Raw genomic sequence first — 26,289 nt, forward strand, 5'->3', positions numbered from 1 at the left:
AACCTTTGGTCGGGGAACTAAGATCTCACAGGCCGTGCAGCCCGATCAAAAAAAAAAAAAAAATCCTCCAAATAAATGAGAAGAAGGCCTCTCATCCGCAGAAAAACAGATAAATGGCACCAACAGAAAAATCAGAAAAGGCACAGCCCAGATAGCCAAGAAGTTAGTAAACAGTAGCAGTTGGCTCTGTGCAGACGGAATGACCCAAGGTGGCCCTGATCAGACGGGCTGTCAACCTCGAGGGCTTTGCCCACTCCCGTGTCACTGGGCAAGTGGCATGCTTTTCATCCGGCCACCCCACCTCTGAGCAGGTCCCCGAGCGAACTGTCTGCTGGGCCCACAGTCGCGGCAGCCGACAAGTGGAGGCAACTCAGCGTTCATCAGCGAATGATAGATACACAAAATGTGGTCCACGCATAGGGTGGGACTTAAAAGGAAGGAAATCCTGACACAGGCTACAGCATGGATGACCCTGGAGGACATGATGCTCAGAGAAATAAGCCAGACACAGAAGGACAAATCCTGTCTGACTCCATTCACCTGAGGTCGCCAGAGGCGTCGCCCATAGAGAGAATGAGCAGGTGTTTAACTGGGACTGAGGGTCAGTTTGGGAAGAGGAATCGTTTCTGAGGGCCGATGGGGTGACGCTCCCACAATGTGGAGGTGCTCAGTGCCCGGGACCTGTGCACCCACAGGGTCAAGATAAAACGGGGGTCACAGTGGAAACAGTGGCTGACTTTATTTTTAGGGGGCTCCAAAATCACTGCAGATGGTGACTGCAGCCATGAAATTAAAAGATGCTTACTCCTTGGAAGGAAAGTTATGACCAACCTAGAAAGCATATTAAAAAGCAGAGACATTACTTTGCCAATAAAGGCCTGTCTCATCGAGGCTATGGTTTTTCCAGGAGTAATGTATGGATGTGAGAGTTGGACTATAAAGAAAGCTGAAAAAAAAAAAAAAAAAGAAAGCTGAGTGCCTAAGAATTCATGCTTTTAAACTGTGGTGTTGGAGAAGACTCAAGAGTCCCTTGGACTGCAAGGAGATCCAACCAGTCAATCCTAAAGGAAATCAGTCCTGAATATTCATTGGAAAGACTGATGCTGAAGCTGAAACTCCAATACTTTGGCCACCTGATGTGAAGAGCTGACTTATTAGAAAAGACCCCAGATGAAAGATTGAAGCCAGAAGGAGAAGGGGACGACAAAGGAAGAGATGGTTGGATGGCATCACTGACTCAATGGACATGAGTTTGGGTAAACTCTGGGAATTGGTGATGGACAGGGAGGCCTGGTGTGCTGCAGTCCATGGGGTCTCAAAGAGTCGGACATGACTGAGTGACTGAACTGAACTGACTGAAGAATCTGCCTGCCAGCGCAGGGACACATCTTTGGTCCCTGGTGCGGTTACACCTGACTCAGCCTGTGGCCACGCCTGCTGAGCCCTCACTGAAACCAGAAGCCACCGCACCGCAGCTAGGGAGCAGCCCCACTCGCCACACCTAGGGAAGGCCCGTGTGCAGCAGTGAAGGCCAGCGCAAAAATAAAAAAGGAAAACTAATAGAAAACTGAGGCAGCGCCCCGAGAGAGTCATCGTGTCCGGAGGGCCAGACCCTTAGCTCCTGGCTATGGGGACAGAACTCACCTTCACAGCCACCCCCATCCTGCCCCGAGTCTCCACAACGGCAGGAGACTTTTCTTCTTCTTTTTTTGCATTTAAGGTGCAAGCGGAACAGAGGGAGCGGGAGAGGGGACCAGCTGGCTGGAGAGGGATGGCGTGGGCAGCTGCAGGGCCTGTGGACAGGCGGGCTGGAGGCTGCAGCCATGGGCTCCGGTGCCTCCCTCGGTGGCTGGGCCTGGGCCAGGTGGTTCAGGGCGAGGGGCGCGTGCCCCAGGGAAGCGCCCCAGGTTTGTGTGGGCCTGAGGTGTGGGTGCACAGCTGGGGGTGGGTACCCGGAGAGGAAGCCCAGCAGCTTTAGGAGGCCCGTGAGGGGAGTGACCCAGGCTGACAAAGGCAGAGAAACTTCCAGAGCCCGGGGGTGGGGAGCCTTGCTCCCAGGAAGCCCGCACTCCGAAGACCCCCAGTTGGACGTCTGGCCGGGTCGGCTCAGGGGAGGATGGCGGGAGGAGGGACCCCAAGCCGTACAGCGGCCTCCTCCCCCACTGCCTGGGGATGGGAGCTTGCTGCAGAGGGGGGCACAGAGGCCCAGCGGGGGGCACGGCCCCCTCCCCCGACACAGCTCCAGGCCAGTCAGCCCCGCGCGCTGGTGCGGTGTCCCAAGGTCCGGGCCGGGGGTGGGTCCTGCAAGCTGGGCCTGGGTCCTCTAGGGCCAGGGCTGACAGGAAGGCCAGGCCGCAGCCATCTGGGTAGGGCCGGGCCTGGGCAGAGCCACAGGTGGAACCCACCCGGGTCAAGGGCACCAGGTGGTGGGAGGGGCTGGGGTGGGGCACCAGGGGGCCCTGGCCCTCCCCGGAAAGCCTGCAGTGTGGATAGGTGACCCCCCACACCCAGACAGGCTGCCCCGCCTCTCCCGACCGCGTGCAGCTGAGGACGCCAGCCCAGTCTTTAGATAACAGTTTATTTCAAACTGACCTCCACTCAGGCCCAGGGTTCCAGTGGCCAGCTGGTCAGGCAAGGGCACATCGGGCTCCCAGTGCCCACTGCCACCAAGACATGCTCCCAGCAGAGCGCGGTCTCCCTGCAGGCTCGACGGGGCTGTGGCCGAGGGTGGTGGTTGCTTGCCCAGCGCTTCTATTCAACCTGTTATTGCATTTATACGCTTCTTAGACCCCCAAGGACCCTGGGTGGGCAGGAGGGGCCGTCTGCAGGCGCTGGGCAGGCATGGCTGCCTCCCCGCCAGGCTCTCACTTGCCCCCAGGACAACCGCTGCAGAATGGGGAGGGGTTCAGGGCGGGAAGCGTAGGGCCCAGCTTCAGGGGCCGCCTGGGTTCCAGCCAGAAGGTAAACTTCAAGAGCGCCTCTGACACCAGCCTGTGAGCTTTCTGTCCACCCAGCCAGGGCTCAAGCGAGCAGGCAGGAGGCAGGGAAACTCAGCTAATGGGACCACCCACCTTGGATCAGTCCACTGAGGCTGCCCACCCAGAGGAACCCCCATCCTGGCTACACGCAAAGAGCGGAAATGGGACAAACAGCCACACCCTTTAATGTCCCCAGGCTGGCTGGACCCTGCTCAGAATCCATCCCAGGCCCCTGCCCAGCCCTGCTACCCTGGAGGTTCATCAGGAGCTGCTGCCAGGAAGATCACAGGACCACTGGGGCCCTTGGCACAGGCTGGCACACTTGGGCAGGCAGGCCACATTCAGAGCCTGCTTCTCTGTCCGTCCGCCAGTGCCTGGGTCCACACAGAGCCCCCACCCCATGTCAGGGACCCACCCGCAGAGCCTGGGCTCCTTCTGCCCTTGGGTTCGGAGGGGTAAGTGCTGGGGACCGCTTGAGGGGGCTGGGTCTCCACTGCTGTCGGGGCCTGTCCACCTCTCTCTCCCTCTGCTTGTATGTGGGGGACACAGTATAGGTATTACATATGTATAGATAGCGGAGTGTGAATTCGGCATGCACTAGACTCCCAAGGTCTGTACAGGATGTGGCTGTGCCCAAGCTGGCCACCGGCCATCATTTTTTTCGGACCAGGAAGGCGACCCCAAGAATCAGGGCTGCAGCAGCCACAGCCACGCCCCCGGCCACCAGCAGTGGGGTCAAGTTCTCGAAAGGGCAAGGCCCTCGGCTGCTGGGGCCCCCACCGGGGGCCTCACCCTCCTCAGCCCCATCCCCAGGGCCCTTGGGCTCGGGGGCCGCGTCAGGGGCGCTGGGGGCCGTGGGGGCTGGCTTCAGGTTGCTGTGGTTGTTGAGAAGGGCCGGGTCTGCCTTGGCCGGGGTCTTCTTGGCAGGTGGCGGCGTGGGGGCTGCCGGCGGCTCCTGCTTCTCCGCCTGGGCCTCCTTCTTCCCTGGCTTAGAGGACGGGGCCTTCCCGTCCATGGCGGCAGGGGCTCGGGCCTCGGCCGCGGCCTTAGTGTCGGCCTTGGGGCTGTTGGTCGGCTTCCCTCTGGACTCCATGCTGGGTGTATGGGCGGGCTGTGCAGGGTACGCGGGGGCAGGCAGGCGTCTGAACCACGGCAGCTCAGGACAGTTCACCCCTGGGCATCCTATGGACCTGGGGGGGAGACCCGATGAGACTGGTGTCCTTGCAGAGACCCGCTCAGCTCTCTGGACCCTCCTCTCCCGAGGCTCAGCCTCCAACTGGCCTCAGCCACCTCCTGAGAAGCCTCTCCGAGCACACAGGCAGGTGCTGTGGGCCCCCTTTAGGCTGGGGTGTTGGGATGAGACCTGCCAGAGGCTTTAGTTCCCTCATCTGTGAAATGGTCTTGCCCACGCATGTCCTGTGTCCATCATGTCAGCCCATGGTGGGGAGGTCCTGACCGGGAAGAGAGCACCCACCCAGACCCGAGGAGGGTGTGTGGCTGGGGAGGTGGCTGGCACCCCATGGGTCTGGGCAGAACTGACCGTGTACCCTTCTCGGGGCTGTGTGGGTTCGGGGTGGGAGGGCAGCGTGGGAACCCAGAGTCTGGGCTTTCAGGCACATGGGGTCATAATGGGCCCAAGGTCACCAGGACCCTGATCGGACAAAGCCAGGGTGTCTCCCCAGAGGCTGGAGAAGCCAGTGGGAAGGCAGCGACAGGCCTGGGCTCCCAGCCGGTCATGGACCCCCTCTCAGCGCCCACCCCAGGACCGGCCTTGCCTGCTCCAGCTTCACAGCAGGGATCCCTTTCTGACCCTGAGGTCATGCCTGCCTCTGGGGGAGGAAGAAGTCCTTGGGGTGAGCCTGGGGTGGGCACCCCCAAGGCAGGGCCAGGCAGAGACTGGGCGCTCTGGGCAGTAGGGAAGGCCTGGCCCTGATCCACAGAGTCGGGCATGGGGCAGGGGGCTGGTGGCCTCACCACTCTGGACCCATCTTCCCTCCCGGGAGCAGACCCCACTGTCCACAGCTCCTCTGGGAGGCTGAGGAACTCCACCTGCGCCTGCCGGGGGAGGGAGCCTGTGTGGGAGGCATCGGCCCAGGACCCCACCCTGGCAATGCACACTGACACAGTGAAGGTCGCCTGAAGGTCACGCGCGGGAACGGGGGTGTCCTGGGGAGGACTGTCCCACTTCCAGGGAACCCAAGAGCCCCTCACCCCTGTCATTCTGGAGGGGCACCCCGCTGCTGGGCATCAAGTTCCCAAAGGGCAGGTGGTCCAGGCTCCCCCTCCCCCAGACCCTTGGTTATTTGGGGCTCCTATTGACGTCACCGGCTGCCCCTCCCCCTCCAGGTGGCTGCGCCCAGGAGAGCAGGGGGCCCCGGAGCGCCCCCGGTGACCTTCATAGCGGAGAACCGTCGCTCTGTCCAGGGGCCCCGCGCCCCGCTCCCGCCCCAGATCCCGGGCCGCCGAGTCCCCGCCGCCTTACGCTGCTGCTCGCGGCGCTCCCACCTCAGGGCCGCGAGCTCTCTGCGGGACCACGGCCGACCTGACGGACGGCGGCGGGCGGCGGCTGCGGATGCAAGAACTGGGAGTTTCCCACAATGCTCTGCTCCCGGCGCAGGAAGCGGGGCGGGGACCGCATCAGCGCGGGCTCCGCCCACCTGCTCGTGGTCACCACAGCGCCCCGGAGCGGCCGGGACCTCTGGGGCCCCCAAACCCAGCTCCGCTTTTGATCCGAAGGGTGGCTTAGCGTCAAGAAGGTGAGCAGCTGAGGCTGGCTTTCTTGCATCCCCATCAGACCTCGAGGGAGTCAAGAGGTCATTCTAACCAGGCTCCGCTACAGCCAGTGTGCCAAGCATGGCTGGGCAGGCGGACTCAGGACGGCAGGGGGAGGGGAGCCAGTTACCACACGAGGGGGACGCCCTTCACCCCCAAGAGTCTAGGAGAAGAGACATCTACTTAGAATATTTATTTATCTTCTTACAGGACAAGACACAAAAAGTTACAACTTCTTAAAACTCTTCAAAGGAAAAAAATATAATTCTGTAAGCAGCAGCAGCAGCTTCCAAGGTACAGATGTGACGGGAGAGAGCAGCTCCCAGGAACAACCGTGAACTGGGGGGCCCAGGCCTGAGCCCCAGGTAGTGTCACTGGGAAGGGGGCTCCGGGGAGGGGCCCAGGGGTGGGGGACACAGCACCGCCACATCAGATCAATCACCAACACGACCACGTGGCTAGGGGCGGGGCAGGTCAGGACGAGCTGCCTCAGTTCACAACATCGAGGGCCGGGGAGGGCGGAGCTTTACTAAGTGTGGTCAGGGGCCTTAAGCAGAGGCCCGGAGGGCAGGCTAGGCCCGGGGAAGACGGGAGGGGCAGCTCCTGGTGCCCCCCAGAAGAATATGCTCCCGGGCTCCATACTGGTCCTCATGCCTGCCCTCTCCTCTGGCCCACCCGGTCCTTGAGGGGGCGTGGCTTCAGAAGTAGGGGCGGGCGGAGACAGATTCCTGGACGGGGTCACTGGGGAGTCAAGGGCACACACCCACGTGCTCACATACTCCTGCACACACACACACACACACTGCCTGGCCACATGGGGACGGCTGGAGCCCCCCACAGCAGAGGGCGGCCGCCACCCGCCCCCAACATTCTCTCTCTCTCTCACACACACACACACACCTCGCATGAGCTGGGTCCCACAGTGGGGGCGGGGGACCTGTCCTGGGAGTCAGCACTCAGGGCCACCCCCCGTCTAGGATTCCTGGCTCAATATGGGGGGCAGGAGAGCCCGATCCTCCTGCAAGGCTGGCCAAGGCAAGAGAACAGCAGCGGGGGAGGCTGGACGGACAGACGGAGGGGTGGACAGAGCCGCTTGTGCTCGGCAAGTTAATAAATAGGTTTGTGCGGGGTCCCCTCTGTGGACTAGGGGCCAAGCCTCGGGGACAGGAGCTGGTAGACTGGAGGGGAGGGTCCAGCTTGCCCAGCCCAGGCTGGGGGCCCCCAGTCCAGAGACCAGCTCTATCCCTGGGGGTTGTTCAGACTGGGGCAAAGGTGGGCAGGGCTGGCTCCAGGAATGTAATGGTTTCGGCCTTTTCTAAGTAAGTAAGACGTTGATCCCGGGGGTTGTGTAGGCAGGACCCCGCCAGGCACGCGTGTGCACACCTGCACTCCCCCTCTCCCCACCCCCACCCATCCGGGTGGGGAGAGACTCTCGTGCTTTCCCCGGTGGGGGGGCTGCCTGCCTCGGCCCCCTCTCTGGTTCTGCTTGACTGGAGGGCGAGGGGCGGCTGCCAGGCTCAGGGCTGGACGCGTGGCAGCCCCAGCAGGGTCTCAGCGATGCCCAGGAAGTAGACCACTTGAGCGATGCCAAACAGCGGGGCGATGACCAGGGCGCGGCAGTAAGCGCCCTTCAGGAAGGCGGAGGGGCCCTCGTTCCGCAGGATCTTCCTGCAGGGAGATGGGGGGCGGTCAGAGCCACGGCGCTGGGGCTGCCCTGCCCTCCCCGCCCCTCGGGGCTCGCCCACCTGGCACAGTCCAGGAATCCCGAGTAGGTGTCCTCATTGATGCCACGCTGCAACGACTGGAGCCGGGTCTTCACCACTGCAAGGGGCACGCGGGTCAGCGTGGGCCCTCAGCCTGGACCCACCCCCAGCCCCGCCCTGCCCCAAGCTGGGCACCGACCGTCACAGGGGTTGACGGCCACGGCGGCTGCACTCCCAGCCACGCAGCCGGCCAGGAAGGACACGTAGAAAGGCGACTTCTCCCCGGATGCTGGCCGGCCCAGCTCATTCAGGTTGGCGAAGAGGGGGAAGTAGACGATGGAGAAGGGGACATCCCTGTGGGGGGACCGCGGGGTGACTGGCTGGGATTCGTGGGGCAGACAGGTGGATGGGTGGGCCTCCCCTCGCCCTGCCTGCCCCCCACCTGAGCAGCGTGGCCCCCAGGCCCTTGTAGAGGCCAGCGATGCCGCGGCTCCGCAGCAGGTCCCGGGTCAGCTGCGTGGCTGTGGGGCGGGGGGTGGCTGGAGCCTCCACCGAGGGCTGGCCACTCCCCTGGCCCGAGAGCTGGGCCTGGGCGGACAGGATCTTCCTCTGGGCAGCTGGGGAGAAAGGGGGCGGCCTGCTGGTCTCCCTCCAAGCACAGGGTGGGGGCGGGGATGGGGTCCAGCTGGTGTCCCGCCATGCCCCACCTCCCCCACACCCTCACCGAGGCGGCCCGCGTCCTGGAGCTGGATCTTCAGCATCTCCATGGGGGTGGTCACGATCACCTGGCAGGTGCCTGCCCCGCAGCCCGCCAGCATCTCCTTAAACAGGGTCAACTTCTGCCTGCAGTAAAGAGGGTGGGGCTGCAAGGCAGAGTCAGAGGACCCTGCAGCTGGGGGACGTGAAGGGGTGGGACCAGTGAAGACACAGGCAGCTCCCCCCACCCGCCCTCCAGTAACAGGCACCGAGCCAGAGAGACAGCCGGCTCACAGCGGGGCCAGGGACGGGCTGAGGACTGTTCTCAGCAAACAAAACTGGAGGCGGAGTGGGCGGTTCAAGTGCTCCGTGGGGACTACCGCCCTTTCAGCTGCACCCTCAGGTGATAGGGAAAACTGGCCAGTGCCCCCCAAATCTCAGCCTACAAGGGGCAGCAGGCAATGGCTAGGGGCCAAGGACCCCTGGGGCCTGAGCACCGCGGATTCAGCATCGGAGGAGGAGGTGGAGGAAGAAGCCCTGCAGGTTGGGTGAGGGGCCCCCAGGACGACCTAGCTTTTGTCCTCTGGAGGCACAGCTCCCCCTCCCTTCGTGACTGTGGCCCCCAGCAGTCAACCGAGCCCCTCACCCGTCCTTGGAGAGCTGGTATCGGAAGAAGTCATTGGCTGCCAGCTTGATGGCCTTCTCGGGGGTGACGAGGGTCAGGTTCACGGCAGCTCCTGCATGGCGCGCAGATGGGTCAGTAGCCGGGGCCGGGAGGCTCTCAGCGGGCACTCGCCTCAGTTGGCAGAGCCATCCCCCCGCCCGCTCACCCACATTTGTGCCTGGCAGGGGCGGGGGCCAGCGGGGACGGGGTGGGGGGGGGGGGGCGACGGGGTGTAGCGGCTCCTCCTCCAGGCGACCCTCCCGGTCCAGCGGGTGGGCCTTCGTGAGGAACACTCCCCCTGCCGTATAGAGGTGGGGGCCTGGGCGGGGGGAGGGGGGCACATCCAGCTTGGGGTGGGCCAGAGCTGAGGAGGCCCTCTCTGTGTGAGGACTCTGCTGCACAGCGTCTGGGCAAATCCAGGCTTGGTGGTGTCTCCTAAGCAGCTTTGCAGTCAGGCCCCGCCCCCCTCCCCCAGTGTCCTGGCACAGACAGGGTCCTGCCTGTCCCGGGAGTCGGCGAAGCCGCTGCGATGGACACACAGGTCCCGCCATGCTGGGTGCTGGCAGCGGTGGAGGACGGGGCTGAGTGCTGCCCTTCCCCACCCCACACCCCGTGCAGGTGCAGCCAGCCCCCACGGGGCACGTCCCCACCATCACACCAGGCCCTCCCGCCCCCTGCCCAGCCTCACCGCGGTACATCCCGAAGTAGCCCTCTGAGCGGATGGTCTTGATGAGGCAGTCGGACCTGCAGCCCCGGGGGGGAGGAGTGAGCCAGGGGGCAGCCAGGGTCCAGCTGATCCAGGCAGGAGCGCCCCCAGGCCTGTCCTCCCCCCCACCCCAGCCCGCCAGCTCACATGCTGGTGTACACGCGCTGGCCATTCTGCTGGTTCTGCAGCCTCGTCTTGGCCAGGTCAATGGGGAACACGCAGGTGACCCCGATCAGGCCGGCGATGCCGCCATTGATGAGCTTGGCTGGCAGGCTGCGTGGGCAGATGGAGGTCAGGCGGCCTCCTCGGCCATAGGTCAGCAGGGAGGGAGGGCAGGGTGGGGTGAGGCTGGGCTGGGTTCTGACCTGATCTGCTTATCGGCCATTTAACTCAGGAGCACCCAGGTAGGAGCCGCGGAGCGGGATGCCAGACAGTGGGGGAGGGAGCGCAGGGCGGAGGCGGGTCCTCTGCTTTCAAGGGTGTTTCCAAACCAGCGCTTCTGTCCTAGGAGAGAGGGGACTGCAATCAGCGGGGGTGGGCAGACAGGAGAGGCACACCAGAGGAACAGGCTTCCCCATCTCCCTCCCAGGTCCCCCACAGGGGCTCCGAGCGGCTCCCCCAGGCCCCCAACCCCACTCAGGTGGGCCACATGTTGTGGGCTCGCAGCGTGCAGTGAGGCCCACCACCTGGCCCCATCCCTGGGCCACCTGGCTTCCTCTCAAGATCCCCCACCAGCGCGTCCTCCCAGCTGGCCTTGCTCACGCTCACGTGCAAGGAGCCCTTTAAAGGGCCAGGCGCCTCCTCCCCTGGGCTGGGCTGTACCAACCCCATTCTCGAGCAGCCTGTTCTGTCAGGATGGGGGTGAGAGAGCCCCAGGGCCCCCGCGGGGCTCAGCTCACAGCTGCCCAGGTAGATGCGGCCAGCGCAGGTGCAGACCCTGCTCCGTGGCAAATCCAGGCTGGAGCCCCAGACCACCGCTCCCCTGGAAGAAGCAACCACAGCCAGCCCTGTGCCCACCCTCCCAGGAACTTCACCCCCTGACTGCCCCCTCCCTCACAAGCACACACGCCCAAGGAGGGCGGGGGAGGGCGGGGGATGGCGGGGGAGCCCCCCCCAAGGAGGGCGGGAGATGGCTAACCCTCTGAGGCTCCCTGTGTCTGGTCCACCACCTATTCCGGGGGGGCAGGCCCAGTAGGCCCCTCTCTCTAGGGGCAGGGCTGGGGACCAACAGCCAGCCCCAGGGGCCTCCTGCGGGGGGCGCCCCCCAGCCCGCGCCGAGACCAGCTGTCCCTGCCTCGCACCCGCCGCGCCGCTACTCGGGTCACACGGCTGGCTCACGCCTGCCGTCGCTCGCGGACCGGTGGCCTTCACCCCGGCTTCCCCGGGTCGGGAGGCCCCCTGCCCCCTCGGCAGCCCGCCGCCCCCGCCGTGGCCCCGCTCACCCCGGGCGCGCAGGACCGGCTCCTCCACTGCTCCTCCTGGAGACTCCAGCCCGCGGGCGGGCGGGCGGGGGAGGGCCAGCGGCCCGGGGCGGTGCCGGCGGCGGGGATTGGCTGCGGGGCGGGGCGGGGCGGGGCGGGTCTGGCGTGGGGGGGGGCGACTTTCTCTTTCAGTTTGGGCGGGATGAGGCGCCCTGCCGCCGCGGGAGAAAGGATGAGAAGGGGGTGTGACAGCTTCTGGGAGACTTGGGCTGGCCTCCGAGCCCCCTTCAGCCCGTGAGGCAGCGGGTCTGACGGGCTAACCCAGCCAAGCCACGCAGCCGGTTCGAGGGGCCCCAGCCCGCGGCTACCGTGCACCCAGCTGCTCCTCCGCGGCCAGCAGGCGGGCTCTGGTTAGGGCCCTGGGACCCCAGGAATGGGGCTCTCTCTGTGCCGGGGCACAGGGAATCTGCAGCTGTGGGGTGGAGATGGGCTGTGCCCACCTGTGTCTGTGAACCGTGTGTCTTCTGGGAGGTGCATTTCAGGGAAAACTCATGCAGGAGCGGAGAAGACACGCTTGTCTGCTGCAAAGGCCAGGGGGTGGCTGGATCACAGAAACCCACCGGCTGCCACCCACACTCCCAAAGCTCTCTGCCCCCCAGATGCCTCCCACCCCACTTACCCAGAGCCTCCGTGCCCCAGTCTCAGAGAAGAGCCTGACCTCTGCACTTCAACCTGACTCTCTCTCCCCACCCCCACTCCCCAGGTGCAAACGCCACAGCCGATTGTTGTCCCCGACCCTTGGGGACAAGGTCCATACTCTGCCCTCTTGGACCTGAGCAAGCCCACCAGACCCCACCCCCTGTCCAAGGTAAGGGACACCTGGATGCTGGGGTCCCGGAAGTCGGACAGACTCTCCAAGGTGGGGAGGGGAGCAGCTGTCCCGGGAGTATAGGCAGGCCTGGAGATCCGAGCCTGAAACCGTCAGCCCTGGGTCCCACTCTGCGCGCTGGGAGGGGGAGACGCTTTAGAACCGAGCAGTGTGGGGAGGGGCTCTGCCAGGGGAGAACTGGCAAGGGGTCCTCTGGACCAGGAAGCCTCCTTTTCCTGTCCTCACTCAGTGGTTACTACCACCTGCTCATGAGAGCTCGGAGGGCCCTCCCCTTGCACCCCAGGTTGCCATAGAGACCCGGCAGCCCCAGCCAGGCCTGAGGCCCCGGGCTGTCAGCCCTCCCTGTCCCCGCTGGCTCCCGCAGCGTCCTCAACCGGGGTTGCAGGCGAACTCTGAGCTGAGCTGTGACAGCTCAGTTCAGAGGCCACCCGCAGGATCATGCTGCTGCCTCCAGGCCCCCCAGGAAGTAAAATCTGCCACGAAAGAAGCCCCTGGACTCCCTCACCCCCAAGAAATGAAAAGGCTGTGAGGCTCCAAGTCTGCTGCTGGCCCTTCCCTCCCCATTCATCCCCCCCGCCCCTTGCCCCGGGGAGGCACTTTCAGTCCCAACGGCTGGAGGGGCGCCAACTCGGCGACAAAGGAGGCGCGGAGTGGGGGCTCAGAGCTGCGACTGGAAGCCCGGCTCAACTCCCCGTCCAGCTGGAAGAAGTCCCCATGGGGCCCGGATCGCCATGCTGAAGCCCGCCAGGCGATGGCGACTTCAGCCACCCACGTGTCCACGTACATCCCGCAGGGCCCCACGTGAGTGTCCCCCACGGCCCGGCTCGTTCCTTGGGGACTAGCCTCCGTCTCCCGACCGGCGAGGACACGTGTGCGCGGGGAGCGCGCCCGGCACCGCCCGGGGCCCGGCCTCCCACACTCCGGCGGCAGCGGATCCGAGCATCCGCCGGCGCGGGCTCCGCAGAAACCGCCTCGTCCGGGCAGATGTCACTTCCCACAGCCGCCGTGGTGCCCCTGGCCCCCGCGGCCGGGCGGCACTCGGGTGGGCTCAGCGGAAGGAGCCGCCAGGCGGGCACTCACCGCACGCTCTGCCGCCGCCGCCGCCTCTGCCGCCGCGCTGGCCTCCCCGCCTCGCCGCGCGCCCGGCTGCACCTAAGCGCGGGGGCGCGTCCGCTCGGCGCCGCGCGCGCTCCGCCCCCGGCCGGCGGCTGGCTCGCGGACTCCGGCTCCCCCTCCTGGCCGCTACGGCCACTGCGCTCAGCAGGCCTCGGTCCGGCGCCAGCCCGCGCTCTAGGTCTCCAAGGGTTTTCACTGGGCGTTCGACCTCCCCTCGGGTGCATGGGCCAGGGACTACTCCCGTCGGGCCAGCGGATGGAGGGTGCGCTGGGACGAAGTGTCCCTAAGGGAGGAGCCGTGCGAACTCAATTGGCCAAGCAGCAGATCCCCAACCAAAAGGCAGATGTGCAATTCCGCACAGGACAGACTGTATTCATGGGGCAGCAGCTGTTAACTTTGTAGCTGGGACTCCTCTCCCTCCCCGATTGGGACCCAATGCAGGCGCTGGGCGCAGACCAGCAGGAATGAGGGCTGTGCGGAAGGAAGTCTGTACAGAGGCCTGCTTGCAGCAGAGCAGGGCCAGGCCTCAGATCACCTGGTCGCCCCTGGCCTTCCACCGGCCTCTCCACCCAAGAAAGTCAGTGCTGAGACAGCGACCAGGCCAGTGTATGTGTGTTACACGGGTGGGGGGGTCACTTTGTTCACACGCAGGGAAGATTTGAAAGCGGGAGCCTCAGGGTCCAGCCCGAAATCTGGGGTCTAGGTCTGGGCAGGCTCTAGGGAGGGTGATGGCGACCGGTCAGGAGAGGCAAGGTTCCTGGGGGCCAGGCTCGTGTGCTGGAGGCCCTCCTGGTACTTGCGGCGGCCAAGCTCCAGGACAGCCCGCACCTCTTCGGCCACATCCCGCCGGTCACTTTGCTCCAGGGCCTGCACGAGGCGCCCCACGGCCCCCGGCTGCCCAGCCTGGCGCTCCGCCCAGGAGAAGAGCATGTGGCGGATCTGCCCATCCAGGTCATCCCTAGGGGGACAGAGGTGCAGTCAGGGGGGTGCCTGCCAAGACAACCCGCCACGCCCAGGGCCTTGCTTTCCCTCCCAGCACAGGGGCCTTGCTCCGTGGGCCAGGGGTGGCCAAACCTCCCTATCCTGCCCATCTGCCCTGCCCCCCTTCCCTGGACAGAACCTCAGCCAGCCTCTGGGGGGGAGCCAGCAGGACGAGAGGCTCAGAACTCACCGGAACTCGTGCCGGATGCGCTGGAGCTCACGGTAGGGCAAGCCCAGGTGCAGGGCCACGGCCGGCCAGTCGGGGCCCAGGCGCCTGGCCACGTTCAGCAGGTTGCTCTGGGTCAGGAAGCCAGTCTCGGCGTCGCCCAGGTTCAGAGGCGCCAGGGAGAGGCCAGCCCCCCAGGCCGGGCCCTCGCATCCCCGCAATCTCTGCGGGCAAGTCGAGGTGGCAGTGAGCTCCGGCCTCACCCCAGCCCACCCCGGCGGCTCCTCCCCCATCCCCTCCACACGGGGCTCCCCAGCCAGGCCTCACGGGCAGCTTGATGGGCAGAGTGGCCATCCACAGAGCAGCTGTGCCCCTCTTCTGCCGGGCAGCCTCCGCCTCCTCAGGGACCACCTCCGGCACCTCGCCCCGGTAGAAGGACACCTGGCGGGGGAGGGGAGCTTCAGCGCTCTGGCCTTGGCCCGGGCAGCCCGGGGCGCCCACCCCACTGGCCCACCTGGCCCCTCACAGCCCGAGCCCGTCGGTCCAGGGCGGTGGTCACATACACCTCCTTCAGGTTCTTCAGGTGGGAGTAGAAGACAAAGCACACCCTGCCCTCCACGCAGTCCGGGCGGTCTGTGGGCACAGGGGGTGGTCAGCAGGGACTCGGGGGCAGACCCAGCGTCCCTGCTCCAGGTGCCAGGGGCCACACCTGCATCGATGTCAATTCCCCTCTCGAAGGCAGCAAAGAACTTCTCCCCCTCAAACATCTCCACGGTGTCCGAGGGCTCAGGGCCGCGGTATCGCTCCAGCAGCCGCCGCAGGGTGGCGTCCACCTGGGTGGGGGGGGACCCACTGGCTGGGTGCCCGATGCCCTGCACCGCCCCCACAACCGCCTCCCCCAGCCCGCCGCCGCTGCCCCCACCTTGTTGCGGGGCAGGCACTGCAGCAGGACCTGCTCGGGGTCCCGGCGTCTCTGCAGTGCGATGAGGTTCACGCGATGCAGCCGCAGCCGCTCCCAGGCCTTCCGTGCCAGGCCCCCCACGCAGGTCTTGGTGGTGTACCAGAGCCAGTACCTGGGAAGGCGAGGGTGAGGGGGGCCCTGCAGGCCAGGGGGCGTGGGGAGGGGGCCGAGGCAGTGGGGGCACTGACCAGGAGAAGCGTGTGACCTGGAAGCGCGCGTACAGGTGCGTGAGCTCCAGGGCCACCTGCGTGGTGATGTCGTCCCAGGTGGCCGCGGGGGCGGCCCGGTGCAGCAGGTGCAGGCAGGACCGGTCCAGACTCAGGCCTGGGTGGGGGAGGCGGGGGCGGGGGTGGCGTGCCGACTGAGGCCTCTGGCCGGGCGCCCCTTCTGAGCAGCACCCTGCCCCGTGCCCGCACGGCTGCCCTCACCTGTGATGCCAGGCGGCAGAGGCAGCTGCACGGTGACTGGCCGAAGGAAGCTGGAGGGGCCGCTCTGCGAGAGGCAGAGCAGGGGGCTGGCGGCCGCCTCGGGCTCCCCCAGCAGGGCCGGCAGCTCTCTGCGGCCCACGTGCACCACCTGGAGCAGATGGGCCGCCCGAGCGGTCACTTCTGTGCCCAGGCGTCCCCACCACCCCAGCGGGCGTCCCGGCCCTACCTGCATGCGGACGTGCCGGGGCTCCTCGGTGGCCCCAGCGGGGAAGGTGACCCTGACCCCAGCGTGTCCCGAGGAGCACAGCAGCGCCCCCTCTGGTGGCACCAGGCAGGCATCAGACACGGGGCGCGAAACCACGAGGAACCAGGAGAAGTGGGGCACCTGGCAGTGCGCCCAGAGCCGCTGGCGCGGGCGCAGAAGCACACGGTCAGGACCAGCGGGCCGGAGCAGAGCCGGCCCTTCCCAGACGGCCCGGGCCGCCCCCACCTGGGGCGCCTCCTCCTCCAGGTGGGTCTCCAGGTCGCTCCAGCTGTCGTCACTCAGCGTCCTGACAACCACCTCGCGGCAACGCCGGGCCCGCGGGGGCACAAAGAGCAGCCACAGGCCCACCTCCTGCCAGGCAAGGGGGGACGTGAGCGCCAGGGTCACGCCGGGCCCTCCTTGCTGGGGCCCTCGCCCACACCCGCCCTGCCCTGCCCTGCCCCAGCCATGCCTGCTGGAAGGCCACCCCGTGGGGCTGCAGCTCCAGGACACCGCTGAGCAGAGCGTCGTGGGGACCCAGGGGCACGAGCCGCGGCTCTGGCAGCCACAGGCGGTAGCGGATGGTCACGGGGGCAGCAGTGGCCCCTGCGGGAAACTGCAGGCGGACGCCGCAGGCCAAGGTCACGGAGCAGCCTTGGGGCGTCACGGCAAAGCTGAGGGAAGACAGGTGGGCACAGGGTCAGACAGCAGGGTCCCCTAGGTCTGAATCTGGCGCCCCAGGCACCTGTGGGAGACCCCCGAGGCACGGGCAAGGTGTACAGTGAGGGCAGTGTGGTGGGTGGACAGAGGCTTTTCCAGCCCGGCCCCTCCCTCACGCCATACCTGTCCAGATCTGAGGTCAGCAACAGCCTGGGCATTTCTGGGACCATGGGTGTCCCTGGGGAAGGAAAGATGGGCTGTTAGGCCAGTTATGACACCTGCGCCCTGACTGTGGTCTGCCCCCAGCCCCACCGTGACCCTACCTGGGGGGCTGAGGGGGTCAGGAGGGGGCCTGCCCAAGGGGTTTCCTTGCAGGCGCACAAAGGGGGCATCCAGCAGCTCAGGGGGCACGTCCCGGAGCTGGTTGTCCCGCAGGTCGAGCCGGGTGAGCAGCGGGAGGCGGGCCAGGCTGGCGGGCACCGAAGCCAGGAGGTTGCTGTGCAGAATGCAGAGCCGCAGGGCCCGCAGCCCGGCTGCGGGAGGCGCCAGCTCAGGGCCTGCAGAGGACCGTCGTGGCTACCCGCCCCCAAGCGCCAGTCCAGGCGGCTCGCACCGCAGGCGTCCGGGGAGCCCTTTCAGTCTCCGCCCCTAGCTGGACTAAAGAGCTCGGGGAGGCCTGTGCAGGGGGGAGCCTCGACAGCCAGGGAAGCGGGGGGCACGCGAGGGCTGCCGGGGAGGCGGGCCGGCCCGGGTGTACAGGGCACCGCGGAGGAAAGACGGCCGTGGAGGAGGGCAGGGCAGCCAGCGGCCCACAGGCACTCTCCACTGGGCCAGGGGAACCAGGGCCGCGACTCACCGAAGGAGCCGGGGAGGCTCTGCAGCCGATTGGAGGCCAGATTGAGCTCGGCCAGGCTGCCCAGGCCTCCGATCTCAGGGGGCAGGGCCTCCAGCAAGTTCCCAGAGAGATCAAGGCGCTGCAGGCTGGACAGGGCTCCCAGGGCTGGGGGCAGCGTTCGCAGGCGGTTGTGGGTGACGGCGAGGAAGGTGAGGGATGGGAGGGCCCCCAGGGCCGCGGGCAGCTCTGAGAGGCAGTTACGAGACAGCAGGAGGGCATCCAGGCCACACATCTGGGGGACGCAGGCCGGCAGTGTCTCCAGGCTGTTGAAGCTCAGATCCAGGTGGGCCAAGTGGGCTAGGCCACTCAGGCTGGCGGGCAGCGTGGTGAGGGAACCCCGGAGGCAGGCACCCAGGGCATCCCGACGTTGCCCACCTGATGGGGGAAAGGCAGACAGACGTGGCCTTCAGAGTCAGAGACCCAGGTGAGCTCAGCTCTGCTGGCCAGGGAAACGGGTGCATGGAAACACAGAGCTCCACCCCAACCCCACCACAACAGAGAGAGATGGACAGATGCTGCAGAGCCACCGGCAGGTGAAGCAGGCAGACACAGACGGTGCGGCCTCATCTCAGCTGACAGCCATCACCGGTGACCCACCCCTGGTAAAAGATCTGCCCTGGCGTCTGCTGGAGACACCACTGTGCAGCTGCTAGGTCCGGGAGCCCGGGCCCAGCCAGCTTCCTCTCGGGGGAACACGGCTGGGTAGCGCTGTGCAGGGAACAGGGCTGGGGCTGGGGCCGGGGTCCACCTTTCAGGACCAGGAAGCAGAGGCAGGAGCTAGAAAGAGGCTGGGACAGGGCTGGGACTGGGGGGGCTCACCTTTGAGGACCAGGGAGCGGAGGTGTGGCAGGCTCCAGCACAGCCGGGCCAGGGCAGCCTCCAGCAGCTGAGGGTCCTCGTGGCCACTCAGCTGCAGGAAGTCCACCTCCAGCAGCTGAGGGGCCTGCTGGGCACACAGGCGCAGCAGCCGGCGGCAGCCTCCAGGGTACAGGTGCAGGCTCAGCCGGTTTCCGGCTGGGAGCAGGGGCGCCTCCAGCCCTGCACCCGCAGCCTCTGGAGCATCTCTCGCAGCATCTTCTGGGGCCGACGTCGCGGGCACCGGCCCCGCCTCCACTGCAGCCATCGCCCACCAGGCGTCCTCGGGGGCCAGACATGTCCCAGCTCGCCAGGCAGGCCTGCTCAGGCAGGGCCCAAAGAGGCTGCAGAGTCGGGGGAGGAGTGGTCTGGGCGTCCTCCCAGCCAGAGCAAGGGGGACTCAGGCTGGAGGGAGCCAGGCCCACTGGTCCAGAGTCCAACGCCTAGGCTGGACAGACTGTCACTGACATGGGCTGGGGAAGAGAACTCCCTGGGGCTGGGAAGGTGGCAGGCAGGAGACCTGTGAGTGCAGAGGGGCTTGGGGACAAGCTGAGGGAGTGGGGGAGGGAGGCCTCACACCCCCAGTCTAGAAACTTGGCAAGGGACTCCTAGTCCAGACCCCCGCAACGCCGCCTGCCGGGCACCAGAGCCCCACCTCCAACCTTCACATTTCTCGGCTCCGACCGGAGGCACTGGTTCTCATCTACCACGTGGGGGCGGTGGCCCAGGCAAGGACACGAGTGATCCTGCCCGCGTCTGTCCGAGCAGCGCGAGGGGGTCCTGAGGACGGGACCTACTTCCTGGCCCCTGGAGGAGGACTCTCCCGCCACTTCCAGCTCGCACCTCAGTCCGCAGGGGAGGTCCGTGCACCGCGCAGTCGCCGCCCCCACCGCTTGGGGCGTGTCCTGGGGGAGAGACAGCACCGTAACCCCCCCCCCCCCCCCAATCTCCGCGTCCCCTAGACGCACCCGCGGCCCGCGCGTCACCTGCGCTCCCGGCGGCGCGTTTCCGGGTCCGGCCGCGTGGGAAGCTCGCCTCGCGCCGGCAAGGTCCGCCGGCAGGGGTCTCAGGGTCCCGCCCGCCCTGCCCGCCCTGCCCGCCCTGCCCGCCCTGCCCGCCCTCTGCCGGACAGACCGCCCCGCCGCACTCAGCTTCCTGTCGGCCGGCGTGCGTCTGTGCGACCGGCCTTCCCGCGGGAAGGCCCGCTTTTCGCGCCACAAAACCAACCTCTCCGAGGTTCTCGGGCTCTGGACCCGCTCAGCTCTGGCTATGCATTCCCGCCCCCGTGTTAAAATGAACTAGTGCGATCTCTGGCTGCAGGGGGTACTGAGGGCTGATCGCAGTTGCCGCCCCACACCCACCTCCTACCGGAGGTCAGCACCGAAGTCCCCAGCCAGCCCCCAAAGGCCTCCTCTCAGGTCCTGCAGAGCTCAGGGCCCACCTTCCATGACCCTATCTTACGGGAGCACTCTGGGCCACCTCCCCGCCCCCTCGCCCCCAGCGGGCTTCCCCATAGGCTGCCTCCTTTCTCAGCGTCTCACAAGAGAGGAAAAGGAGATGGGAGAGATCAGATGTGGCCCAAGGCCACTCGGGGAAGGCCAAAGTCAAGGACCAGATTTGCCTCTCCGGAAAGCCTTCCCAACTGGTCCTTCCACCTCACAGAATAGGTGCCTGTGAACATGCACATCCACCCCAGCCTGTTCTGCCCCAAATGACACCTCTGTACCCTCTCTCCGCCACCCTCCCCAACTACCAACATCCTTCCCACCTGGACGGGCAGTTCCTGCTAGGCCTGTGTTCTCCCCAGTTCGTATTCCCCCTTCAGTTTCCACATAGCTGCTAGAATACACACACACACACACACACACACACATGCAGGAACATCATTCAGACTTAAAAAGTAATGAGTGATGGCCATCGACTCAATGGACATGAGTTTGAACAAACCCTGGTAGATAGTGAAGGACAGGGAAGTCTGGCATGCTGCAGTCCATGGGGTTGCAGATCGGACAGGACTGAGCCACTGAGCAACAAAAGGTAATGAAATCCTGACACATGTTACAATGTGAATGAACTTTAAAGGGCATTACACTAAATGAAATGAGCCAGACACAAGAGGACAAATACTGTATGATTCCACTTATGTAAGATCCCTAGAGCAGTCAACAAAGAAATAGAAAGTAAATGGGAGCCAGGGGCTGGGAGAGGGATGGGGCTTTATTGTTTAGAATTCAAGAAGAGGAAAAAAGTTCTGGAGATACACTGTGGTGATGGTTGCAGTTGAACGCAGTGTGATGGTCATTGTGAACGTATCTAGTGCCACTAAACTGTATGATTAAAGTGGTTTTACAGTATGTATTATCGTACCATTAAAAAAAACACAACAGGCCACTTTCCCGTGTGACTGCAACAGTCCCATCCTTGCCAAATGGTGTTCCTCACTTTACCCCAGCTGTGTGACCTTCAGCAAAAAAACCTTTCTGTGCCGACACTCATCGATATAATAGGGTTTCCGTGGGGCCTGCGTTATCACATCCGGGCTTGGCCCTATCACGAGCCCGCCTGGGCTGCCTGCTGCCTCTGAGCCCATCTCCAGCCACCTTAGCAAGGCCTTTACTCCTGGGGCCTGATGCTAGCCCAGATCTTCGCAGAACAGGCGCTCGCTCACCCTTCAGCCCTCCTCGCTCAGGGTCTACGTCTACCTCAGTTAGGACTGCTTCGTTTAACTACTCTGTGTCCGCGCACTAGAACCTAAGTTCTGAGGAAGCAGAACCGGGCCTGCGCCCCCCAGGACTGACGCCAGCCTGCAGCAAAGTCCCCGACACGGAGTGAACGAGGAACGTGGGCTGTGTCCGCGGGGAAGCTGATGTCACTTCCGAGAGGGCACGGTCCGGGTGGGGGCGGGTCACACGGGCGTGGACGGTTCTGGCTCCGCTCCTCCGAGCAGCGGTGACAGAGCCTCCCAGCTTCACCTGGGGCCCCCGCCGTGGCACTAGGGATGGGGGGAGCAGCGGCTGGTTTCCGCGGAGTGAAAGCTCGGGGCGGCTCGCCCGCCCGTCTGGGCCCGGCCGGACAGCCGGCTCCTGTACGCGTAGCCTGCCGCACCCCCTCAGCAGCGCCGGGCCACGTGCGGCCCGCAGCGGCGCCCCCGTGCTTCCGGTAGCCGTGCGCCATGGGACTTGTAGTTCGCCGGCCGCGTCCGCCGCTCCTTCAGAGAAGCGACCAGCGCACAGAGGCCGCGCTGCATGCTGGGAGCTGTAGGCGCCGCGTGGCATCCTGGGAACCCTGAAGGGAGAAACGCTACATTCCTGGCTCGTGCCTCTCTCAGCCCCACTTCCCCCAGGGATCTCGGGCGGCAGTCGCCCCACTATATACACGAAGACAGCCCTGGAACTGCCTTCCGCCTTTGCGGTGGCGGCTGCGCGACAGACGGGATAATGGCGTCTCCTGCGTCCTCATTGGCTAGGCATCTCGTGACGTCACTAGGAGGCGCCCTCGCGGGGCGCCGAGCGCAAGTCCCGGAGGCTTCTGGGTAGCGAATTACTCCCGCCCCCAGCACCGGCGCTTTCCTTTCCGTCCCTGACGCCGCCGAGGTCGCACGCGCGAGGCTGCTCTGCCACCGCTGAGTGAGTGGGCCGGGAGGGCCGGGCCGTGGGGCCTGGCCGCGGTCGTGAGTGCCGCGGGGGGCGGGCGGGGCAGGGCGTGGGCCAGGCCTCGGCGGCGGATCCGCACCAGCCGCGCGCGGCCCGGCACTAACCTCGCAGGGACCCGAGGCCGCCCGTAATGCCGTTGTCCTTGTCTCATGCGCTAGGATGCGTTACGTTGCCTCCTACTTGTTGGCCGCCCTCGGGGGCAATTCCTCCCCCAGCGCCAAGGACATCAAAAAGATCCTGGACAGCGTGGGCATCGAGGCAGACGACGACCGACTCAACAAGGTAGCCGCCTTGCAGGGGCCCGAAGACCCCGCCGACCCTCTACTCCGCATACGGGGCTCCCTCTCCTACCCAACCCAGGGAAGTAGGTTGCCGCGGGTTTGGTGGGAGGCCTTTGCCAGCCCATGTGGTTTTGGAACTGCCCTAATGTACCGGTACAGCCCAAACGAAGAAAAAATGGAGATGAAGTCAAGTCCGCGTTAGCGTGGCTCAGTGGGAACAAGTCACGTGTAAGCTTTTTTTTTTTTTTTTAAGTGAAAACAAGTCCACCTTGACTTTATTTTTTTGAACTTAATATGGTGGTGGTTTACTTGGTAAGTCGTGTCGGACTGTTGCAATCCTGTGGGCTGTAGACCGTCAGGCTCCTCTGTCCATGGGATTTCCCAGGCGAGAATACTGGAGTGGGTTGCCATTTCCTTCTCCAAGGGATTGCAGGCGGACTCCTGCAATGCTAGCAGATTCTTTACCAACTGAGCTACAAGGGAAGTCAAAAATACGTGCCATGCTGTGCTTAGTCACTCAGTCTTGTCCGACTATGCCACCCCATGAACTGCAGCCCACCAGGTTCCTCTGTCCATGGGGAGTGTCCATCCCGACCTAGGGATGGTGCTCAGGTCTCCCGCATTGCAGGTGGAATCTTTCCTGACTGGGCCCCCAGGGAAGCTCTTGCTCAACCTAGTGAAGGTTATTTTGATATGTATTGAGTGTAAAGTGAGATATTTTGCATTTTTTTCAGCAGTAAGTTTGGGAGTTAGTTTCCACGTGTGGGGTGTCTTATCTTACCTGTCCCGAGTGGGTCATAACTGTGGTGCGGAGCAGGGGGGTGGGGTGGGGTGAGGTGGCGGCCTCTGGTGACCCTGCTTCTCATGTGCTCTAGGTCATCAGTGAGCTCAACGGAAAGAACATTGAGGACGTCATTGCCCAGGGTGAGGTCGTGTTTGAGGCTTTCGTTTTCACGGTCCATTCTAATCCCTGCTGGTCAGCCTGTGACCTGCCAGGCTTCGCTTGTGGACCAGAGCACCCTAGAAGCCTTACCCAGAGGAGTGAGCAGGGTTGCTATGGGCTCTTGCCATGGGCGCTTCTAGACAACCTTCCCGGGCAGGGCAGCAGGGTGCCTGTGCTCTCGGTGGGATTCTGTAAACAAGCCTCACCACTCTTTTGTGGGGGGCTAGGACTGACCACAGGCCCCTGCCCTTTCCAGCTGGAGCTGGACTTGATTGGAAGTTGAGCTTTTGGGGAGCTGTTTTTGTCCGTGGGTCCATGATAGGGCAAAGGCAGCCTTGTCTGTGAGCTCACTGCTGGGGCTGAGGATCTGGACACTGGGACGGTGGGTTTTACCTGCCTGTTCGTAAGCATGTTTGTTCAGCTTACCTCCCGCTTAGGGCGCTGTGGACCTACAGGTGTGCTGGGGGGTTCCAGTGTCTGCGAAAATGGGAATCTTACATGGACCCTAACGAGCTGGACAGTGTCTCTTCACTTTGAGATGACGTTCAGGTGGAACACCTGCTCTGGGCTCACCTCCCCTTGGGTCTCTGCAGGTATTGGCAAGCTGGCCAGTGTGCCCGCGGGCGGGGCTGTGGCCGTCTCTGCTGCCCCAGGATCCGCAGCACCTGCTGCCGGTTCTGCTCCAGCCGCAGGTAAGTGGAGGTTCAGGAGCTGTTGGTGCCACGCACTGGGGTCTGTCTCTGCCGGGTGTGTGGCCTGCAGTGCGACTGAGCTCGCCACGCTTTCTCCCCACAGCAGAGGAGAAGAAGGAGGAGAAGAAGGAAGAGTCGGAGGAGTCAGATGACGACATGGGCTTTGGCTTGTTTGACTAGAGTCCCGCTTCCCTGCAAATAAAACCCTTTTTATGTATTTCCTGAGTTACCTGTGAGTGCTTTGTTAGTGTGGTCTCTGCATCCTTGTCTCGTTCTGGGATGAACCAGGACCCTTGCTCAGTGGAGTCTGAAGAGTCAGGAGTGGGGAGCCTGGGAGGGGGTACTTCCTGAGGGTCTTGAGTATGGCCAAGCCTTGAGCCTCCTTCTTGGACATTGTCGCGGCTCCTGAGGACTGCCAGGGTCTTGGAGGGAATAAGGCTTTCGGGGGACTCCCCGTCCAGAAAAGCTTCCGAACCTGGGGAGGGTGGCCTCTGCTTTCTGAGGCGGGTGCCTCCAATTGAGGCCAGCAGTTCCCATCAGATGGAGTGGTTTCAGTTACACAAGGGGACGTGGTGCAACCGGATTCCGCTGTAGGAGTCGGACTCCTCTGGCCTTTTTCGAGTCAGCACCCCAGCTCCACCTTAGCTCCTGAGCAACTCGGGTGTCATGCAGCTGTCTGGTGGCCACTACCTTTGCTGGGCAGATGTGGAAGTGGCTTGCAGACAGCAGTGCTGGCCGTGTGCTCTTCAGGTCCTTTAGTGGCAGGCCTGCCCATGCCCCTTCTGCCAGGTTCTGGCCTAGAATATGGGGCAGAGGGGAAAGGCCCTCTCACTGCCCAGTTCAGTTCAGTTCAGTCGCTCAGTCGTGTCCGACTGCGACCCCATGGACTGCAGCACACCAGGCCTCCCTGTCCATCACCAACTTCTGGAGCCCACTCAAATTCCTGTCCATTGAATTGGTGATGCCATCCAACCATCTCATCCTCTGTCATCCCCTTCTCCTGCCTTAAATCTTTGCCAGCTTCAGGGTCTTTTCCAATGAGTCAGTTCCTTTCATCAAGTGACCAAACTATTGGAGTCTCAGCTTCACCATCAATCCTTCCAATGAATATTCAGGACTGATTTCCTTTAGGATGGACTGGTTGGATCTCCTTGCAGTCCAAGGGATGCTCAAGAGTGTTCAACACCACAGTTGAAAACATCGATTCTTCATTTCACTATCCTGGCCCTGTAGCTGTTGGCAGTCTTCACTGCCAAGGTCTTGGGCCTCTGCCCGCTAATGCCAGGCCATCCAGTAGATCCTCTGCCTTTCTGAAGGCTGTGCTGTGGTGGGTAAGTACTCGGAGCTCACCCTGCATGCAGTAGGCCTTTATGGAGCTGTGGGCTCAGTTTCAGAGGAGAGTGGTGAGTGCAGCATAGGAGATTGTGGAGCAGAGGGGCGGGGACCTCGGGAAGAGGCCCCAGGGCAAGGGGTGCTGCCCTGAGGAGTGGGGGCTTGGACGGGGGTGAGGGCCATGGTAAGGGGAAGAGGTCTGGGTTGTGGAGGCTGGGGAGTTCTGTGTGCCTAGGGACACAGCTGACCCAGGGCTGGGGTCCAAGGCTAAGGTATTGGGGCCCCTCTCAGAGGAGTGGACCCAGCGTCCAGGGGCAGAACTCACAATCCTAGGCTCAACCGCTGAAAAAAAGAGCCCTGTAGGGGCAGAGGACCCCTGCCTGGCGTTCAACAAGCCCCAGGGATTCTCATTTGTACTGACGGGGGAAGGGGCAGGTCCGCCTCCCACTCCACAGGCAGGATTCTGGGAAGGGCTCGATGTTCCTGGCTCCAGAACTCCTGGTCCCAGGGGCCTGAAGGGAGGGTTATGTACCCAAAACAAGTCAGCTAGTGTGTGGAAATGGGAGCAGAGGTCTCCCCGCACTGGGGCGGCACAGCCTCATTCCCTCAGAAAAGGCCCGGACACTGGCCTCCCACAGCAGGCTGCGGGGACAGCCTTCCTAGGCCCCTGGTTGAGCTCACCGTGTCCAGCTCCTCCTTGGTGGCCCACCCTGGTGACCCCCTGAGGTCTTCAGGCTGGCCTTGGGGGTCTGTTCCATTTCCACTGTGTCCCCCCTCATCTCCTGCTGTGTCCAGCAGCCTCCCCAAGCGCTCAGGCACCCCAGTCCTGTGCTGTACCTCCATCCAGAGCATTCGGGGTTCTAAGTCAAACACCCTCACCCCCTGCCCTCCCTTTTCCCAGGACCCCACTGCCCTCCCCTCCTCCCACCCAGGGCCCTTGAGAGTCTGCAGGGAGGGTGGCCCTTTGCCTTCCCATGGTTCACCCTTCTCAGTCCTTATTTGACCTTGCGGAAACACGCTCTCCCACTTCAGCCCAACCCCCTCCCCAAGTGGGGCTGGTCTTGCTGACTTTGCTCACTGCTCTACTGGTGCAGGCTCCCATGCCAGGCGCACATGCCAAGCACGGGTGACCTGGAGCTGAGGACTGGTTGGCATGATGCCAGATGGCCCTGTCCTGGGGAAGCCCTGCTCTGGCTTTGCCTGGGGCTTGATTGGGGAGTGGCCCCAGGTTGGGTCCTGAATCAAACTCCTGC

The 26,289-nt window shown here is 64.4% G+C and overlaps 4 protein-coding genes and 1 non-coding gene across 18 annotated transcripts; 2 read left to right on the forward strand and 3 right to left on the reverse strand.

The window, feature by feature from the left end:
- Window positions 1–2,561: 2,561 nt before the first annotated feature.
- CEND1 (cell cycle exit and neuronal differentiation 1) lies at window positions 2,562–5,607 on the reverse strand. Of its 2 annotated transcripts, none has more exons than XM_043922731.1 (2): window positions 5,461–5,607; window positions 2,562–4,168 (listed from the first exon to the last, which is right to left on the reverse strand). In XM_043922731.1, the coding sequence occupies exon 2, from the start codon at window positions 4,069–4,071 to the stop codon at window positions 3,631–3,633; it is 441 nt and encodes a 146-aa protein (XP_043778666.1). In that variant the 5' UTR covers window positions 4,072–4,168; window positions 5,461–5,607; the 3' UTR covers window positions 2,562–3,630. The 2 variants fall into 2 exon arrangements, with proteins under 2 accessions (XP_043778666.1, XP_043778667.1); XM_043922732.1 differs by having other exon boundaries at window positions 5,484–5,573.
- Window positions 5,608–5,928: 321 nt separating this feature from the next.
- SLC25A22 (solute carrier family 25 member 22) lies at window positions 5,929–13,031 on the reverse strand. 7 transcript variants are annotated; one of them, XM_043922740.1, is made up of 10 exons: window positions 12,910–13,031; window positions 9,885–10,023; window positions 9,667–9,792; window positions 9,502–9,557; window positions 8,796–8,886; window positions 8,178–8,296; window positions 7,896–8,070; window positions 7,653–7,807; window positions 7,496–7,571; window positions 5,929–7,418 (listed from the first exon to the last, which is right to left on the reverse strand). In XM_043922740.1, exons 2-10 carry the CDS (start codon window positions 9,902–9,904, stop codon window positions 7,268–7,270), a joined length of 969 nt encoding a protein of 322 aa, XP_043778675.1. In that variant the 5' UTR covers window positions 9,905–10,023; window positions 12,910–13,031; the 3' UTR covers window positions 5,929–7,267. The 7 variants fall into 7 exon arrangements, with proteins under 7 accessions (XP_043778675.1, XP_043778676.1, XP_043778681.1 ...); XM_043922741.1 differs by having other exon boundaries at window positions 9,885–10,018; window positions 12,910–13,026; XM_043922746.1 differs by lacking the exon at window positions 12,910–13,031 and adding an exon at window positions 11,441–12,588.
- A 253-nt stretch (window positions 13,032–13,284) lies between these two features.
- PIDD1 (p53-induced death domain protein 1) lies at window positions 13,285–19,608 on the reverse strand. 7 transcript variants are annotated; one of them, XM_043922737.1, is made up of 17 exons: window positions 19,122–19,344; window positions 18,791–19,040; window positions 18,100–18,479; window positions 17,242–17,655; window positions 16,709–16,918; window positions 16,569–16,623; window positions 16,198–16,399; window positions 15,972–16,097; window positions 15,708–15,887; window positions 15,482–15,629; window positions 15,242–15,377; window positions 15,015–15,165; window positions 14,802–14,925; window positions 14,607–14,725; window positions 14,420–14,533; window positions 14,117–14,316; window positions 13,285–13,903 (listed from the first exon to the last, which is right to left on the reverse strand). In XM_043922737.1, exons 3-17 carry the CDS (start codon window positions 18,401–18,403, stop codon window positions 13,645–13,647), a joined length of 2,742 nt encoding a protein of 913 aa, XP_043778672.1. In that variant the 5' UTR covers window positions 18,404–18,479; window positions 18,791–19,040; window positions 19,122–19,344; the 3' UTR covers window positions 13,285–13,644. The 7 variants fall into 7 exon arrangements, with proteins under 7 accessions (XP_043778672.1, XP_043778671.1, XP_043778673.1 ...); XM_043922736.1 differs by lacking the exon at window positions 19,122–19,344 and adding an exon at window positions 19,497–19,608 and having other exon boundaries at window positions 15,708–16,097; XM_043922738.1 differs by having other exon boundaries at window positions 15,482–15,545; window positions 15,708–16,097; window positions 19,122–19,362.
- Window positions 19,609–21,355: 1,747 nt separating this feature from the next.
- Window positions 21,356–23,921, forward strand: RPLP2 (ribosomal protein lateral stalk subunit P2). The gene is made up of 5 exons (XM_043922748.1): window positions 21,356–21,761; window positions 21,947–22,070; window positions 22,945–22,993; window positions 23,606–23,704; window positions 23,808–23,921. Exons 2-5 carry the CDS (start codon window positions 21,948–21,950, stop codon window positions 23,882–23,884), a joined length of 348 nt encoding a protein of 115 aa, XP_043778683.1. The 5' UTR covers window positions 21,356–21,761; window position 21,947; the 3' UTR covers window positions 23,885–23,921.
- On the forward strand, window positions 23,024–23,158 carry LOC122677461. The gene has a single exon (XR_006335793.1). It is a non-coding gene; the product is annotated as a small nucleolar RNA SNORA52 (small nucleolar RNA).
- Window positions 23,922–26,289: the final 2,368 nt, after the last annotated feature.

This window comes from Cervus elaphus, chromosome 2 (assembly GCF_910594005.1).
Source record: "Cervus elaphus chromosome 2, mCerEla1.1, whole genome shotgun sequence".
Taxonomy (NCBI): domain Eukaryota; kingdom Metazoa; phylum Chordata; class Mammalia; order Artiodactyla; family Cervidae; genus Cervus; species Cervus elaphus.